The sequence below is a fragment of the Leptosomus discolor genome, unplaced genomic scaffold (genome assembly GCF_034619465.1).
Source record: "Leptosomus discolor isolate bLepDis1 unplaced genomic scaffold, bLepDis1.hap2 HAP2_SCAFFOLD_148, whole genome shotgun sequence".
Taxonomy (NCBI): Eukaryota; Metazoa; Chordata; class Aves; order Leptosomiformes; family Leptosomidae; genus Leptosomus; species Leptosomus discolor.
This window is the reverse complement of record NW_028237890.1, coordinates 45,954-60,840: the sequence shown is the minus strand read 5'-3', so window position 1 is coordinate 60,840 and position 14,887 is coordinate 45,954. Positions and strand designations below refer to the sequence as shown.

Below are 14,887 nucleotides of genomic sequence, written 5' to 3'. Positions count from 1 at the left end.
GGGTGGGGGTCTCCAGCGCCACGTCCAGCCGCCAGCTGCCCACGGCCCCCGGCAGGAAGCTGGCGGCGACGCGGCGGAGCCGGGTGGCGGAGCCGGTGGCGGTGGCCGTCAGGTTCTCCGCCCGGTAGCTCCGGTAGCCGCTGGGGAAGAAGCACCAGGGCGGGCCGGGGCTGGAGCCGGAGCCGGGGCTGGAGCCGGAGCCGGCGGGTGCGTAGCAGCAGCCCCGCTCCTCGCAGTCCGCCCGCGACAGCAGCCGCTCGGGGCCGCAGTCGAAGCGTTTGCCCGGGGGCACCTGGCAGCCGGCGGCCCCGGGGCTGCCCGCCGCGGCGGAGCCCAGCAGCGCCAGCAGCAGCAGCGCGGCCGGGAGCCCCGGCCCCGCCATGGCCCCGCCGGCCCGGCCCGGCCTCCCAGCAGGCGCGGCGGGACCGGCCCCACGGCACGGAGGCGTCTGCGGGGCGGGACCGGCCCCGGGAGCGGGCGGGCGCCTTCCCCCGCCGGGGCCGGGGCCTTCCGCCTCCCGGAGCTGCAGGGAAAGGCGGTGAGAGAGGGGGGGCCCGGAGGGGAAGGGGGCGGCTGCCCCCAGCGCCCCAGGCCAGGGGGAGGGAGGAAGCCACCCTTGTGCAGCCAAGGAAACAAAAATCAGTTGCACTGCTACAGCTTTGGTGACCACTACCTGCTACACAGACTTAGTTTTTAGATATTTGTTTATTTACAAAGCCTGCAGGCTCCAGCAGAACAAGAGCTGAGGGTTACATGGATGGGGTTGGTGGCAGTCAGGCTTCCTGCGAGCCCAGCCTGGAGCCCAAGCACTGTCTGAGCCACTGGAGAGTCCGGTAGTGCTGGGGATGGTCCTGCTGGATCTGCTGGACGATGGCATCGATGGTCTGGAGCCGGTGGCGCAGTTTCTGGTGCTCATTTCTCCAGGCTTGCTCCGTGCGGCACAGGGGAGTGTACGTCCCTTCCTTCAGCGCCTGCAGGTGCTTCCGGCGAGTCTGGTAGGACACGATCTCCAAAAGGTTCTGAGGAAAGCAACAACAGAAATTGCTTTGACAGCAGGCCGCAGAGAGAAAAGCACTAAGAAAGGCAGGTGACTTTTGTCACCGGTACTGGAACCATCACATTCTGAAAGGGAAGGGCTTCTGAAGAGGGACAGGGCTATCAAGTCCCCCTTGTAGCGGCAGAACAGCTGCTAACGGGTACAGCCAGAGAAGTGGTTAGGTTGGAAGAGACCTTTAAGATCATTGAGTCCAACCACGAACCTAACGCTGCCAAGTCCACCATTAAACCGTGTCCCTAAGCACCACATTTACACGTCAGCTAATAGAAAAAAAAAAAAAAAAAAATGTTCATCACAGAATTCCATAAACCAGAGAAATACCTGCATGCACAGGGCAACCCTCGCCAGGACAGAGTTTGACCAACTTACAACTTTTGCAGGAGGCCATTCAAGACCTTCAGCTGGCTCTCAAATCTGTAACATAGGAGCAGCCAGAAAGCGCTCACAGAGGAGAGCTGTGACCGGGTATTTTCAAGACACAAACCATGTCCTTCAGGCTGATGTCTCCAGGTGAATGCTGCCTCGCTAAGAGTACAACTGCAGCCCCAATTCAGGACCCCCATGAGCCCTCAAGGTGTGCTCAGTTAACTTAAAGTGCCGCTAAAATGCCAAGCACACTCAGTTCAGGATGGTGGCGAGACAGGGAGACGGGGAGCCGGCACCAGGAGAAAGCAGCCGGTCCCGTCGGGCTCGCGAGCTCCAGGGAGCGGAGCCGCTCACCCGTCGCTTCCTGTTCCGACGAGCTTCTGCGTCTGCATCGAGGCCGTCGCACTCAGCCTCCAGCCTGCGCAGTTCTCGCTGCTTTTCCAAGAAGGCGGCACCGAGGGACGCCTGGGCGCTCTCCAGCTCCAGGAGGGTTGCGTTGCAGTCCTGAATGTTCTGGCAAACGGAAGAGAAGGAAAGGGCAGAGTGTGGTTCTTCGTCCAGCTGCACTCCCAGCCATCTCCCCAGAACTCTCCTGTGGGGTTTTTTAAGGAGCCTCCAAAGCCTGTCCCGTCTGTGTCCCGACACCCCGCGTGTCTGCGCTCAGCCCACCCTGGTGCTCCTTACAGCCCCGGTGAACTCCTGCAGCCCTGCTCTGCTCGCTCACCTTCTGGGCTTTGCTGATCTTCCTTCTCAGCTCCTGTTTCTTGCAGTGGAAGACGCTCTTGGGGACAAGCTTCTTGTCTCTTTTGTTCTGACCCTCTCCACGAAGCGCTATCACCTCTCTGCGAGAAACAGATGCCTCCATATCACGAATCATCTTCTCCTGCTGCTTCATCAGCTGGCCATAGCGGACCTGCCGTGTGTCAAGATATGAAATAGGCTGAAAGTAACAAATGTTCACAAACGGCACCGAACCGATTCTGTGCGGCACATCCCCTCCACATAAACCAGACATACGTGACACGTGAGCGTTGGCAAGCCAAATTTGCTCTAAACCCAAACCCGGCTTGCCCTGTGTGGATCTGGAAAGCAAAGGGCTGGATTATCAACTCGTCTAAAGTAATCTTCAAAAGATTTCACTGGAACTCCTTAGCAATAGGAAAAGCAGAAGAGTAAAGTAACCTGGGAACAAAAGGGAAGAGTTGCTTTGCCAGAAGACAGAAGGCTTCCCTAACCAGTGATTAAGATGATGCAATATTTAGTCATCAACATTCCTTTGCTTATAAATTGGGGTCACGGCATAAGGTGGCAAACATATTATGTTTTAAATAGATTGCTCAGGTGTCTCTAGACTCTGCTGCAGCCCATTACACGGCAGGCGCAAGGAAGGCACAAAGAGCACGCACGCTGGATGTATTTCATTCGGCCCAGCTGGAGGGTGTACGATTTCCAACATTGCTGTGGCCTGGCAATGCTGCTTCCCCAGCCCGTTTCTCATCTCCTGCCTTCAGCAACGCCGAAGCTGAATCCATCGTGTGCAGCTTCCCCTCCCCAGTGCTCCTCCCCCGGGGCTCACCTGCATCCTGTGAATCTCTGTTCTCATGGCGTGGAGCTCGCCGTGCCCTGACTCAGACTCCACCGCCGCACGCATCTCTCTCGTCAGCTGGATCTTCTTCTCCCACAGCAGGATTTGATGCCTTCAGTGACAGAAAGGGAAAGCGGCACCTTTGTCAGCGCCCGAGAGGACGCTCGCTCCCTGTGCACGCGTGGCAGCACGCTCCCGAGCTCAGTCCTGAACATGGAGCTGAAGGTGCAGCAGAACCTGAGGGTTTGCACGTGGGACACGTAAAAGGGCAGCCAGGAGCAGCGTGGAACCAGACAGGGAGCTCCGCCATCCACAACGTGGCACGGTGGTGGCACGGTGACTAACAACAAGCGTGCCCAGGCTGCCGGGGGCTGGTGGACCCCAGTGAGCTGCCCAGCGCAGCACGCTCGCTCCGAGTGACTGGCGGAGGAGAGCGCAGGCAGAGTCACCCCATACAGATCTCAGCAACGTCCAGCACGAGCCTGCTGGAACTGTTAAAGCCGACATCCTCACGGCTCTCGCTGCTTGCAGAGACAGCTAAAGCACCTTTCAGCTTCTGCGCCCAAAAATCCATGAAACTCCTTTCATCTTCTCCGAGAAGGACAGAAGCACATTTGCTGTTGCTGGTTCAGTTCGATGAGCAGAGAGGAAAGGTGACATGGACATCTACATTCAAAGAGGGTGGCACAAAGCAAGAACCTCTCTGGTACCTACTCTGCTTCCACCAGGCTGTTTAGGAGTCTTTCCTTCTCCTCAGTCAGCTGACTGTGCTTCTCCTGCATCTCAACCGACTCTTTTTCTGCTGCCTAGGTTTGGGAAGCATAACATTGTCAGACAACACAACGTGGTCAGACTAAGAAAGATTTACACGGTCACTGTCTGCCTCCGATCTGCACGGGAGGCTGAGACCTGGAAATGAGATGTCTGTACCTTGAGAGAGCGCACAAACTCGTTCTCGGTGATCGTGTTGCCATATTGCAGCTCCTCGAAGCTGCTGCTGTTCTTGTTGATCAACACATTCAGCTTTATCAAGTCATTGGACATGTTCCTCATGTGACGTTCGATGTCTTTCTGCTCTTTTGTTTCCTGCTGAATTTCATCTACAGGTGAACAGAAAAAAAAAAAAAAAAAGTCTTAAAATTCCCACAAGCAGCAGGTGGAACACAGGCAAGGCGTGACAGACTGCCATCAGACCAGACAACGCTGCCTGCAGAGCCACCTGCGTCCCACGTACCCAGCCAAACCGTTTTTCCACAAGCCCAAAACCCAAATACGGTTTTGAAGGAGACTGCTGTGGAAAAGAGCTGGTTTGAGCCAAGGGAAGCGCCATCGTGGTGGGGACATTTACCCACCAACTACTTGCAAACGTTATTTAAGAAGTGTAGCACGTGACACGGCCACTTCGGTTCGGTTGTGCCCGTTAAGGCAGCGGGATCAGTCGGGACAGGGAATAACGCCAGGCAGAGCAGCAGAGGTGCCTGGCTCGTAGCCCCAGAGCAGCGCTGGGGCCGCCTGCGTTACTGCTCACATGGACGTAGGAGCACGGCGCATTCTCTGGTGAAGGTCTGGCTCACCCGTCCGTAAGCCCTCGCTCCCTTTTTCCTCCATTCACAGCTGAACGTTTTAAAAAGAGTTGGGGAATGACCTACTTTCCCTGCGCACTTTCTTCTGCTGCATTACTGTGATCCGTTTCTTTAACGTATCCAGGGAGGCTACTTGTTCCTCCCGTTGGTATGTTAACTTGACCAGCTCTTGCTGCTGATTGAGCCAGTGCTTTTGTAGCGTCATCACCTCAGAGTGATATTCTTCTATCTGCTTGGACAGCTTGGTGATCTCCATTTCCAGTGGCCCCAGTTCTTGACCCTGGATGAGGGCAAGGTTGGGGATTAATCAGGCAGAAGCTGCTGAAGCACTTTTTGCAGAAGGCCAGTCCAGCCGCTGAGATGCCTACCGAATACTTCCGCTATACTGTTACTTCCTTTGTGCCTCTATTTCCCAGGAGCTGGATGGGACCAATCATTCCTGACCTCACGGGAACAAATGCAAGGGAAGCCCGAACAGCTCTCAGGCTCTGGGGCGAGAGGGGCCTCCTAAGCTCCTACAACAGGCACACCTGGGTGTCCAAGAGTCTGCCACAGCACTCATTCTTGCATTGGGCTCTATAAAGGTCTTGCAGCTCACGGTGCCAGGGGCAGACCTGGGTATCTATCAGCTGAATGGGGCCAAGCACCAAGTGATCTACATCACCCCGCCTGCTCCATTCGCCCCTTGTCAGGATTTGCAGGTTTTCTGATGAGACCCTAGTTACTCCCAGAGTATTGATGTCATTCAACGTTTTCATCAGGCGCAGACAACTCCCTGCAGAAATCTGTGCTGGGCACACCCTCATTTCACAATTCCCTCATGCCAGCTCCTCCCCCCCGTGCACTAAGAGCTGTTTGACAGACGTAAACATTTACATTAACTAGTGCAGCTTTTAAACCTCTATACTGATGCCTGAAAGTTTTAACTACTCAGCACTTACACAGTTACATTTATCAGGGGCGCCTGTGGTCACCACAAAGAATAAAATCAAGCCTGGGACTGAAATGGGAATGTACATACCCCCTGCCGCGCAAGAATCTTCTCCAACCTCTTGTTGTACTGGCTGAGCACCGCTTGCCTGTTCTCGGTCAGGAGACTGCACCTTGCAATCTCGCTTTCCCTGCAGCTGATCAGGTCACGGGTATTTTTTACTTCCTCGTCCAGCTGACAAAGTGTGTTTTGGAGAACTGTCAGCCTGCAGCTGGTATGAGTTGCATTCAGAATAACCTGGGCCACATCATTCTCAACCTTGGAAAAATGCAGCTCCTAGGAACGCCAACAGACAGAAAACAAATTACTGTCACCAGCAGCAGCCCATTGATTTGGAACGCCCGCTTCCCGAGGCACAGGAGTCAGGGGATTTAGATTCTCCTCCCAGGTCTGTGCCACAAGCTGCGAGCCAGCCACTTACCCGCTCTGTACCTTTGTTTCTCCATCTCCTGACGGAGATACCAACATTTACCTCTGCCATAAGGCTGCTGAAGAGCATGAAGGAGCCCAAACATCCCAAAGCCTTTAAGAGGCCGTGCTCATCACCTCTGCAGTTACCTGCCCTGCCTGGGTGTCTCCAGCTGCCCGGCTCACCGGAGCAGGACATTCTCCACCACACCCGACAAGCACGTCCCTCACCGAACCACCACCGCAGCAGCCAGAAAGGCGGGTGCCTGTTGAGCGCAGCGCGAATGCAGCCGGGTGACTTCTGCTGCCCCCGCGCCGCCAGCGGCCACGACTCTCTGGCTACATCCAGCCGTGCACCGCAGGTGCTGATGGGAGACAACGCGAGTGTCCGCTTGTTGGTGTGCCTGTGGGAAGGGGGCGGGGGGCCCCTCTCTCACAACGGAAGCCAGCCCTGGAACTCTTCCTCTTGCTCAAGATAATGCCCCCGATTTAAAAATCCCAGGGCCAGGCTGAAGTAACCCGCAGAAATACAGAGGTGTGGGTGCCTTGTTAGTGCCAGCCCACACAACTCAACACCACAAACACTACGCTGGATCTTCTAGTTTTTCTATCTGTTCCAGTTACACACTCCCAAAGAGAGCAACTGATCGTGCCACAAAGAACTGTGGGTCTGGTTCGATTGCTCCTTGGGCTGTAATCCTCACTCAGGAACGAGAGCAGGCCTGTATCGCATTCCATGATGCCGGACAGAGATACAGGTTAGTTCAATGTGGAGTACAGCAGTACTACATATCCACTGTCTTCCTCCAATACATAAGAACTGGTACTACTTTATGGTAAAAACTCACAGAATTCATCGTTCTGTCCTGTTTTTTAAGTAAAGAAAGAACAGTACATTATGTGTCAAGGCCTTTTTGGCCAAACCCTCTCGCGTACACCAGAATCCTGCACTAAGATCACTGGAAGAACCAAACTGAAGTCACAAACTCAGCAGACCTTCAACTTCAGGTCTGAAAAGCAGAACGAAGGCGCGGACGAAACACACTTGAGAAACACCGCTCAGGGCGGTTTCCTTCCCCCGCCCTCCCAAACGGAAGAGATAACACACCAGGTCTGTTTTTCTCCTACGGAGCTTTGCAGCCAGCTGTGAGAAGTGCTTTGTGGCTTTGCTGGACACCATCTGGTCCTGAAGCTTTGCCATGATTTCGTTCTCCATCTGCACTTTGGCATCAGTTCCTTTCTCTATGTCCTTACTGATGGACAGCAACTGATTCAGACAAGCAGCTTGATCCTAAACGCAGGAAAGACAGGAGACAGGGTCACTACAACTGTTTGGGGAAGGGGATTAAACATCTGTGTCTGATTTGAAAGGTTCTTCTTCCAAGTAACTCTCCTCACCATCCTGGTCCTGTTGAGGGCCTGCTCTGTCTCGTGGAGAACGCGAGCGTAGGTGCCAGATTCCACCTTCAAGGCCTCCTGCCTGGAAAGGCACTGGGCAATCAGCTTCTTTGTCATGTTGGCATCGTTCTGTGAACGGCTCAGGATGGCGACAAGCAACTCATTCTTCTCCTCCTCCTTCCTGATTGACTTCCTACAGCCATGGATGTCCGTTTCTAGGGACTTGAGGTCATGTCTGTACTTGCTGGAGAGGCAAAGAGGATGGAAAATCACCACAGGGGAAGACTCACGCGCTGAACAGTCATCTACAAATTCCTCTTTTCAAACACGCTACTGCAGCGACAACAGACCAAGGAGGAAGATCTTTACAAAGGCCACCCTGCTGTGACAGTGCAGAGTCATCAGAAGATGGATGGAGACAGAAGACTGAAAAGCAAACGTACGTAGGAAAATTAATTCCCGCTTTCAGTCCTGTCCCCACCCCCCACTCTTACCAGGATGCCACCATCAAAGCACATTGCAGGGAATCAGCCAGGCTGACTCCAGAGCAAATAAGCGCTTCCTTTGGCAACAACAGGACGGTTTTCCTGATGATTTCTGAAGGCATCACAAAACCCTAACTGAGAGCGACAGGTAAAATCCCTCTTGAAGTCTAGCTCTTTGGATTGAGAGATGTTGCAAAGGTGAAGGAACTCTTCTAAAGGACTAAAATATGAACAGAAAAACTCTAAACAGCTTTAAAAACCCCACACATTTGGGGGGAGAGTTGTGTTTTGGATACAGAATAGTGACGAAGAACTGTGCTTCCTATCCTTTAACCTTACTACGTGCTTCAGAGCAGCAAACTTGTTCTGCTTGACATATCCTGCACGCGCAGCAATAAACTGGAGACGCACTGCCCCTTTCAGCATCCCTCCCATCCAACCCGTGTGAGGTCTCTCCTGGGACTGTTCTCAGATACCGTACCTCAGCAGCGCTTGGGTGCCGATATAGGCCTCATCTCTCTGCTTCATTCCCGCCAAGCTGCTATTCCAGTGGTTCATCAGTCGCTTTTTCTCCGTGTTAATAGCCTGAACCTCCATACAAGCCTGGGGGAGAGAGGATTTGTAGACAGGATAAATCTATACTAGGCTGGGAAACCAAATTCACGTTACAATGCCTGTTTTTGGTGTGTGTTCATAATACGCTGGGCAGGAACAGCTTCAGCTAACGTGCCTCTGGTTTATGGTCACCCCCGACCACAGAGCATAGGTCTGCAAGGAAAAAAATGCAGAGAGGGTGGGGGAGGAAGTGATTTATAGGCAATTCTTGAGGACAAAGGGAAAGACAAAACAAACCAAAACAAAAAAGTCTTCATTCCTCCAAACAGGAACTGATCGTACAACTCTGTCCTACACTGTAGCTACCACGTGAGCATGAGCCAACGGGGTCGGTCCTTCCAGAGGGAAATATTAACCAGAAGCAAAAAAAAAGCATTCTCCTACCTCATCTGCTGCTTGCCGAGTTACTTTTGTGTCCTCTGCCTGAGCCACAAACTGAGCTTCGAACAGAGCAATCTGTTCCTGCAGCTCGTAGGCTTTCCGGGTCAAGCGGTCTACCAGAAGATCCTAGAGAGGCAGAGCCAAACAGCTCAGGATGAGTAACATAATCTCAGGCTTAACCAACTAAATTCTACAGCAATAACTTGGGCTGAAAATGAATTCAGTTAGCTTTGATTCCTACTGAAACTCTTCCATTCCTATCCAAACGACTCCTGAATGCAGCAGTGACAATTTTCAAGAGAACAAAACCTTCTTTGCTGGTTTTTATCGTTCCACCCACAGTAGGAAATTGGTCCTTCAGATCTGAAGCAGCATTCATCCCTGCCAGCATGGGTTACATTGCGCCACCTCTCCAGCAGCTGGGAATCTTGATAATTTATGGCTTAAAATCCTTTGTTAAAAACCATCTAAACCCATTCCATCTCAACCGTTTGCCCGCAATTCTGCATCAACAGTAATTAGTTGGTGTCCTGCTGCAAGCAGGAGGCAGCAGAGGGAGCTCCAGCACACCGACCGCTCAGTTCACCTTCCAAGTTCGCTCTTCCTTGGGACTCAGAGCAATTCTCCAGACTTCAACATATGATACTTCTTTGCTAAATATCTTTCTGCCCCCACACCCCCGTTGCCTGCGTGAAGAGTGATCACTACTGATTACTACTTCCTATTATAAGGCTCATAAAAAAATTCTGTTCAGTACATGCCACTATCTTGGTGGGGGGGATTCTTCTCATTTTCAATTATTTGGGGAAAATATCCCCACGCACCTTCCATGGTGTCTGTATATTCACTACAGCCTTCCTTCTGCCAAGGCAGCACGTCCCCCGAGACTCGCCGCTAGCTGTCACCTGAATTCATTTATTTATTTGAAAGAAGAGAGTTTTACTTGATACCTGTTTTTTCTTTTCCACGTCAGCTTGGGCCTTCTCCAGCTCAGCCCTCTTTGTCGACCGTTTCGTTAGTAAAATATTATGGTGCATATGGTCCGTGTTCTGCACGTAGAAGAGGTGCAAGGCCAAGTTTTCAAGCTGGGTCTGCATTGCAGAGACTGGGGAGGCAGGGGGAAAAATATTTACAGAAAAGTATGTTTGCAAGACACACTTTAAACAGAGGTAAAAGGGAAAGAAACACAGAAGCACCCAAAGCCAAATTCGCACACTGACCAGCCAAATCAGCCCCCCTGAAATGTGAATTTGCATCGGCTTTGGAGTACAGCTCCACAAGCACAGCTAATATCTTGGTAAGCAATTCATTGCTTCCCAGCACTCAGAAGCCCAGGAGATCAAAGAAGGGGCGGCCTCAGGAGGCTGTGACTCCACTCCTCTGCCCCAAAACAGAACTGTCTCTTTCTCAGTCTGTTGAATGCTTCTCTATTTTTTTCAGCAACCTGCCAAACCTTTCTAGGCAGTTTATCCTACGCTGAGCTACCCTCGCCATCACAGTTGTTTTCCTGTCCCCTACCCACAGGCCTGCAGCACAACCAGCATGAGTCAAGTCCATTTCTTTGGCTGGGACGGGTTCCCACACGGATGGCACTCTCAGGCTCCCGGGTGCCCCTCACGACCCACGACCTTTGCGATCTCGTCACACCCTTACAGAGACACAGGCAAACGTAACAGAGCAACAGGATCTTCCTCCTTCTAAGTCACAGAGCAGCCCATCTGCCCGGAACAGTTTTAGTCCTAAAGACCTTCTCAGAAGTACAAGGTAGCCACACGGTCTTAGAAACAACCAGGAACACCTGTGAAAGGTTTCAGCGAGTGCCTTATTCCTGATCAATGTTACTGTATTTTTCAATCCAATGCTTGACTTGGATTCAAATAAATCCCTTTCTCCACACAGTACTAGAGCCAGGAAACCTGGCAAGGGCTGCCTCGGTCACCTTTCTGGCGTTCATCGTGTGTGTTCTGACACATTTGCTTGTAAGTAAGCCTGAGGCCCTCCAGCTCCTCCTCCAGCTGCTGACGTGCTGCGGCCACCTGAGAACGGCGGTCGTGGCTCTTCTCCAGTTCCAGCTGCAGGCGGGCCAGCTGCTGCTGCGCTCCGTAAAGAACCAGCCCAAGCTCTTCCCTCTCTGCTTGCCCCTTCTTCGCTGCTGCCCTCTGCAAACACAAGAGGAAACCAGTTACCTGGCTTCAGCTCGGGCAGGGGTGGGCTGCTGCGGGAAGGCAAAGTAAGAATGCCACGTACCAGTTCCTGAAGCTCTAGGCTCACTTTTTCCATCTGCTTAGTGAGGTGACTCTTCAGGGCAGCCTGGAATCTTCTCATCAGAGGCTGTCAAGAAGTATGACATTGATACAAGTCAACGTACTTGTGTAAAGAAATTATGAAGAAACCTTACTGCTACCCCCGCTGTTAAATAACACAGCGTATTTTCTGCCACAGACCCTTGCATTCTTCCTTTAGCTACGCTCACTGTAACGAGTGAGAGGAGTTACACAGTGGGTATTTGTTGACAGCAGAAAGCCACTACTGAGGATATCTGAAAGTCAGAAACACATCAGAAGAGCTGCCTCTGAGAGCCCATCCGCTCGCTCTTGCTGACAGTACTTCTCTTTCAGGAGCACTGAGGAGTATCAGATTTACCCACTACACGGCTCCCTCCTGAGCCTCCCGTTTGGGGTTAACCCTGAGGGAGCAGACACGCTCAGGAGTCAGTACTTCTGCAAAAGCCTGTTTTAAACACGTGGTTTCAGCCTATGGCTGAGCCGCTGCTGACAATCTACCTTGTGTATTTCATACAAATAAAAACAGCAGGTCTGCGAAGAAGAACGACAAGATTTGACGACTTCTCACATGTTCTAGATCCAAGACAACCAGCTCTGTTTCTTCTACGGTTTCTTCACTTCTTCCACTCATTTCGTGCCCCTCAGCTCCACGCTGCTGGCATGCCTGTTCCCGCCTTTGGTCACCATGCTCACTGGTGAGCTGATCCAACTGCTCAAAGGCAGTCTCTGAGCAGAGAGAAATGGGTTCTCCAATGTCACCTGGACCCCACCCCCCAAGAAAAAAAAAAAAAAAAAAAAAGAGAAGAAAAAGACAAAGAAAATGCTTAGATTTCAAAGCGTTGTGCCTCCAGTTGGACTAACAATGACGAGAAAGGGAGAAAACTAGAAACTGTGCTTGACAGGTGGTATGGAGTGTTGTACTGTTAGCAAGGGACTGAAGGATACCTGACTCTGTGCAGCTGTTCCGCTCCGCTGACCACGCAGACACCTGCTGAGGAGCTCCTGAAGGAAGGGGAGGGTTTTCTCTCTCGGTTACTGGCTGCTCCATGTCACCCAACGCAGGAGGACAACTGTCTAATTCGACTTTGTCCAAGAAAGTCTCAGGGGATTTTTTCTGAAACGTAAAATCCACCACCTGAAACAGCTTTTCAGTCTGCCCTGACAATCTGCTTGTTTCTGTCATCACGAGACAAGAACGATGCAGACACAGAATCGGCAAGAGGGCCTTGTTCTAAACTCAGCCCACAGATACACTGGCAAAGCTGTGCCTCTGCCGATTCAAAAACCACCTTTACCCACATGCAGCACGACAGAGGAACCTCTCCAGCTCTGTCACAGCTTTTGTAGACTTTGTGCCTGACCAGTTAGCTTCTCTCTGTTCAGTTCTGGTCGGGTTTGTGTTGGCAGCAACAAAACCGCCCCAGGAGAATTTGAAATTACAAATACCGGCCATGCCTTCTGTGAATAAGATTGTGTGTGTTATTAGTGTCTCACCTCTGCAGAACTAACAAACAGCTCTGTAGCTCCTCTTTCTGCTGCTGGAAATGTCTCTTTTTGGTCCTGCAGAGGAACGGACCCTTCTTCTTCACTGTCGCTCCCATTCTCCGCCTCTACTGCCTAGCACACACACAGGCAAAAAGCAGAATAGCAGCGTTACAGCAGGTTGTGCATTTGGTTTAATGCTCATGCTACGGTGCTGTAACAACTACTTTTTGTCATGGGAGTTTAATTTTGAAGTTTAATCTCGTTCACAAAAACAGTCACCCAGGCAGCATGAAGACGGTAAAGATCCTGACAAAAATTCTACACACCACTTTTAATTTCAGATGTGTCTCTGGCTCACGTCTATTTTTTAAAAAAAATGCCCTTAGGGATTTTAGTCCTCCAGCTGGTGCTACACGTAGCCAAACTATTATCTTCTTTTTAAAGAGACACCGTTTTATCCCGTACCATCATTTGCCAAATTCAAATATCGTGCAGTACCAACAGACCAAAAAAACTTATCACCACCAACCTCGAACACAGCCCCCGTACGTGTGTCTGTGAGATGGGGGCAACCTCCCGTTTAACATGCCTACAGCCATCTGGGAGCTGAGTGAGAAGCACATGCTTCAGGACGCTGCTGACACACAGAACTACAACTACATTTAACTTGGTTTTTTTAATAGGCAGGGCAAGACTTCAACAACCGCTCCCTTGTTTTACTTCTCCCTATCGAAACTGCTTCCACGAAGCCATCACTCTGCAAGGAGAGCGTAGGAACATCATGCTGCCCCGCGAACGTTCTGAAGGAAATCACCTCCATAGCAAGAGGCGACGGAACTCGGACGATATCCCGCGCAGCGGAGCCGGATTCCACCCCAGAGCCCTCTGCTGCGGCACCGGCGGCCTCCTCCGTATTGCTGGGCTGGGGATGGCCTGTGCCTGCAACCAGAGCGGAGGGAAGAGTGAGAACCAGCCCGGCTCCCCGGGGCCCGCCAGCTGCAGGCCGCCGCGGGGCTGGGCACGGGCACCCGCGGGGCCGGGGAGGCCGGGCGGCCGAGGGCCGGGCGGTTCAAGGCCCGGCCGCGGCCCAGCCCCGCACTCACCCGCCGCCGTCTGCGCCATGTTCCCGTGTTCCCGTTGCCAGGCGACGCAGCAACACCCGGTCACGTGAGCGCTCCGGGCCGCACCACCTCAGCCCGTGGAGGGGGGGGAACGCGGGCCGCACCACCTCGGCTCGTGGAGATGGGGGGGGCTGTGGGGGGGGCGCTCGGCCCGCACTACCTCAGCCCGCCGGGCCCGGGGGGGGCCCGCGGCGTCCCGGCCGCCCTGGCGGCGCCAGCCCCGGTGCGGGGCAGCAGGTAACGGCGCCGAGGGCTGGAGTCCGGGCGGGGGGAGCTGCGGGGACGAGGCACCCGGGACGCTGCCCAGCACCCCGGGGACGCATCCATTTTCTTTTATCCCGCTCTTTGTCTTCCCTTCCCACCGGAGCCCCGAGGCGCTCGGTGTGCTGCCGGCTGGGGGCTGGCGGAATGCGAAAGAGTTCATTTTAACTTTATTTTCTGCTGTTCTGGGCTGGCTCCCTAAAGCTTGGGGTGTATTTAGGATTGCCTTCCTTTTGGGGAGGGGGTCCTCTCTCAAATTGCCCCAGTATCTACCTCTTCCTTTGCTGTTATCAGCAGAGACATGAAGGTGGATGGTCGGTGTAATAAGTAACATATTGTGCTTTGTTCATTAAACCTGTATGGGAAGGTATGGATGGAAGATTTATGTGCCCGCAAGGCTTGATAGCCCAACCGAAGAACATCTGGCAAAGTAAACAGGACCCGCAGCTGAGGGGGTTGAGTAATCACATTCTTGCACAAGTTCACCCACAGGGCAACGAGGAAGACCTTCAGCCTTCATCCTTACGACCACCAGGAGGCAGAGAAAGACCCCCCAGCAACAGAAGGAACATGCACAGAGTATCGCCCTGATTGCGACATCGCGAATGCAGGAAATGAGACTGTATATAATGTGCTTACACGAGGCGGGAAGGCGCGAGCCGTTGGCGGAGCGCAGACTCCCCGGCCGCCCAGCGCTGCCTTTGCTCTTGTTCGCTTGCTAATATAATAAAATTCGCATTGGATTTTGACACTTTAAATTGTCCGTGTCTCTACCTATCACAATTTGGTGCCGTGACTCGGATCGCGACTAGATTGTGGCCTGCAGCTGCATTGGGGAGGCGCCCCGCCAGCCGGCGGCCCCTGCA

General features: G+C 52.9%; 1 protein-coding gene across 1 annotated transcript; it reads right to left on the bottom strand.

Moving 5' to 3' along the window:
• Positions 1–686: 686 nt before the first annotated feature.
• On the bottom strand, positions 687–13,761 carry LOC147412474 (coiled-coil domain-containing protein 40-like). The gene is made up of 19 exons (XM_086481340.1): positions 13,743–13,761; positions 13,454–13,578; positions 12,100–12,268; positions 11,723–11,913; positions 11,117–11,200; positions 10,809–11,028; positions 9,820–9,974; positions 8,873–8,995; positions 8,355–8,476; positions 7,389–7,632; positions 7,099–7,281; positions 5,613–5,858; positions 4,658–4,871; positions 3,939–4,108; positions 3,723–3,814; positions 3,000–3,120; positions 2,148–2,336; positions 1,778–1,936; positions 687–1,019 (listed from the first exon to the last, which is right to left on the bottom strand). Exons 1-19 carry the CDS (start codon positions 13,759–13,761, stop codon positions 774–776), a joined length of 3,072 nt encoding a protein of 1,023 aa, XP_086337466.1. The 3' UTR covers positions 687–773.
• Between the last annotated feature and the right edge of the window lie 1,126 nt (positions 13,762–14,887).

Excerpts from the sequence above, each read along its gene's own strand:
- LOC147412474 (XM_086481340.1), bottom strand. Across the intron at positions 11,914-12,099 it reads GAACAGCTGCACAGAGTCAG|GTGACATTGGAGAACCCATT; the intron begins GTATCCTTCAGT and ends GGTGGGGTCCAG. Across the intron at positions 3,815-3,938 it reads AGTTTGTGCGCTCTCTCAAG|GCAGCAGAAAAAGAGTCGGT; the intron begins GTACAGACATCT and ends TCCCAAACCTAG.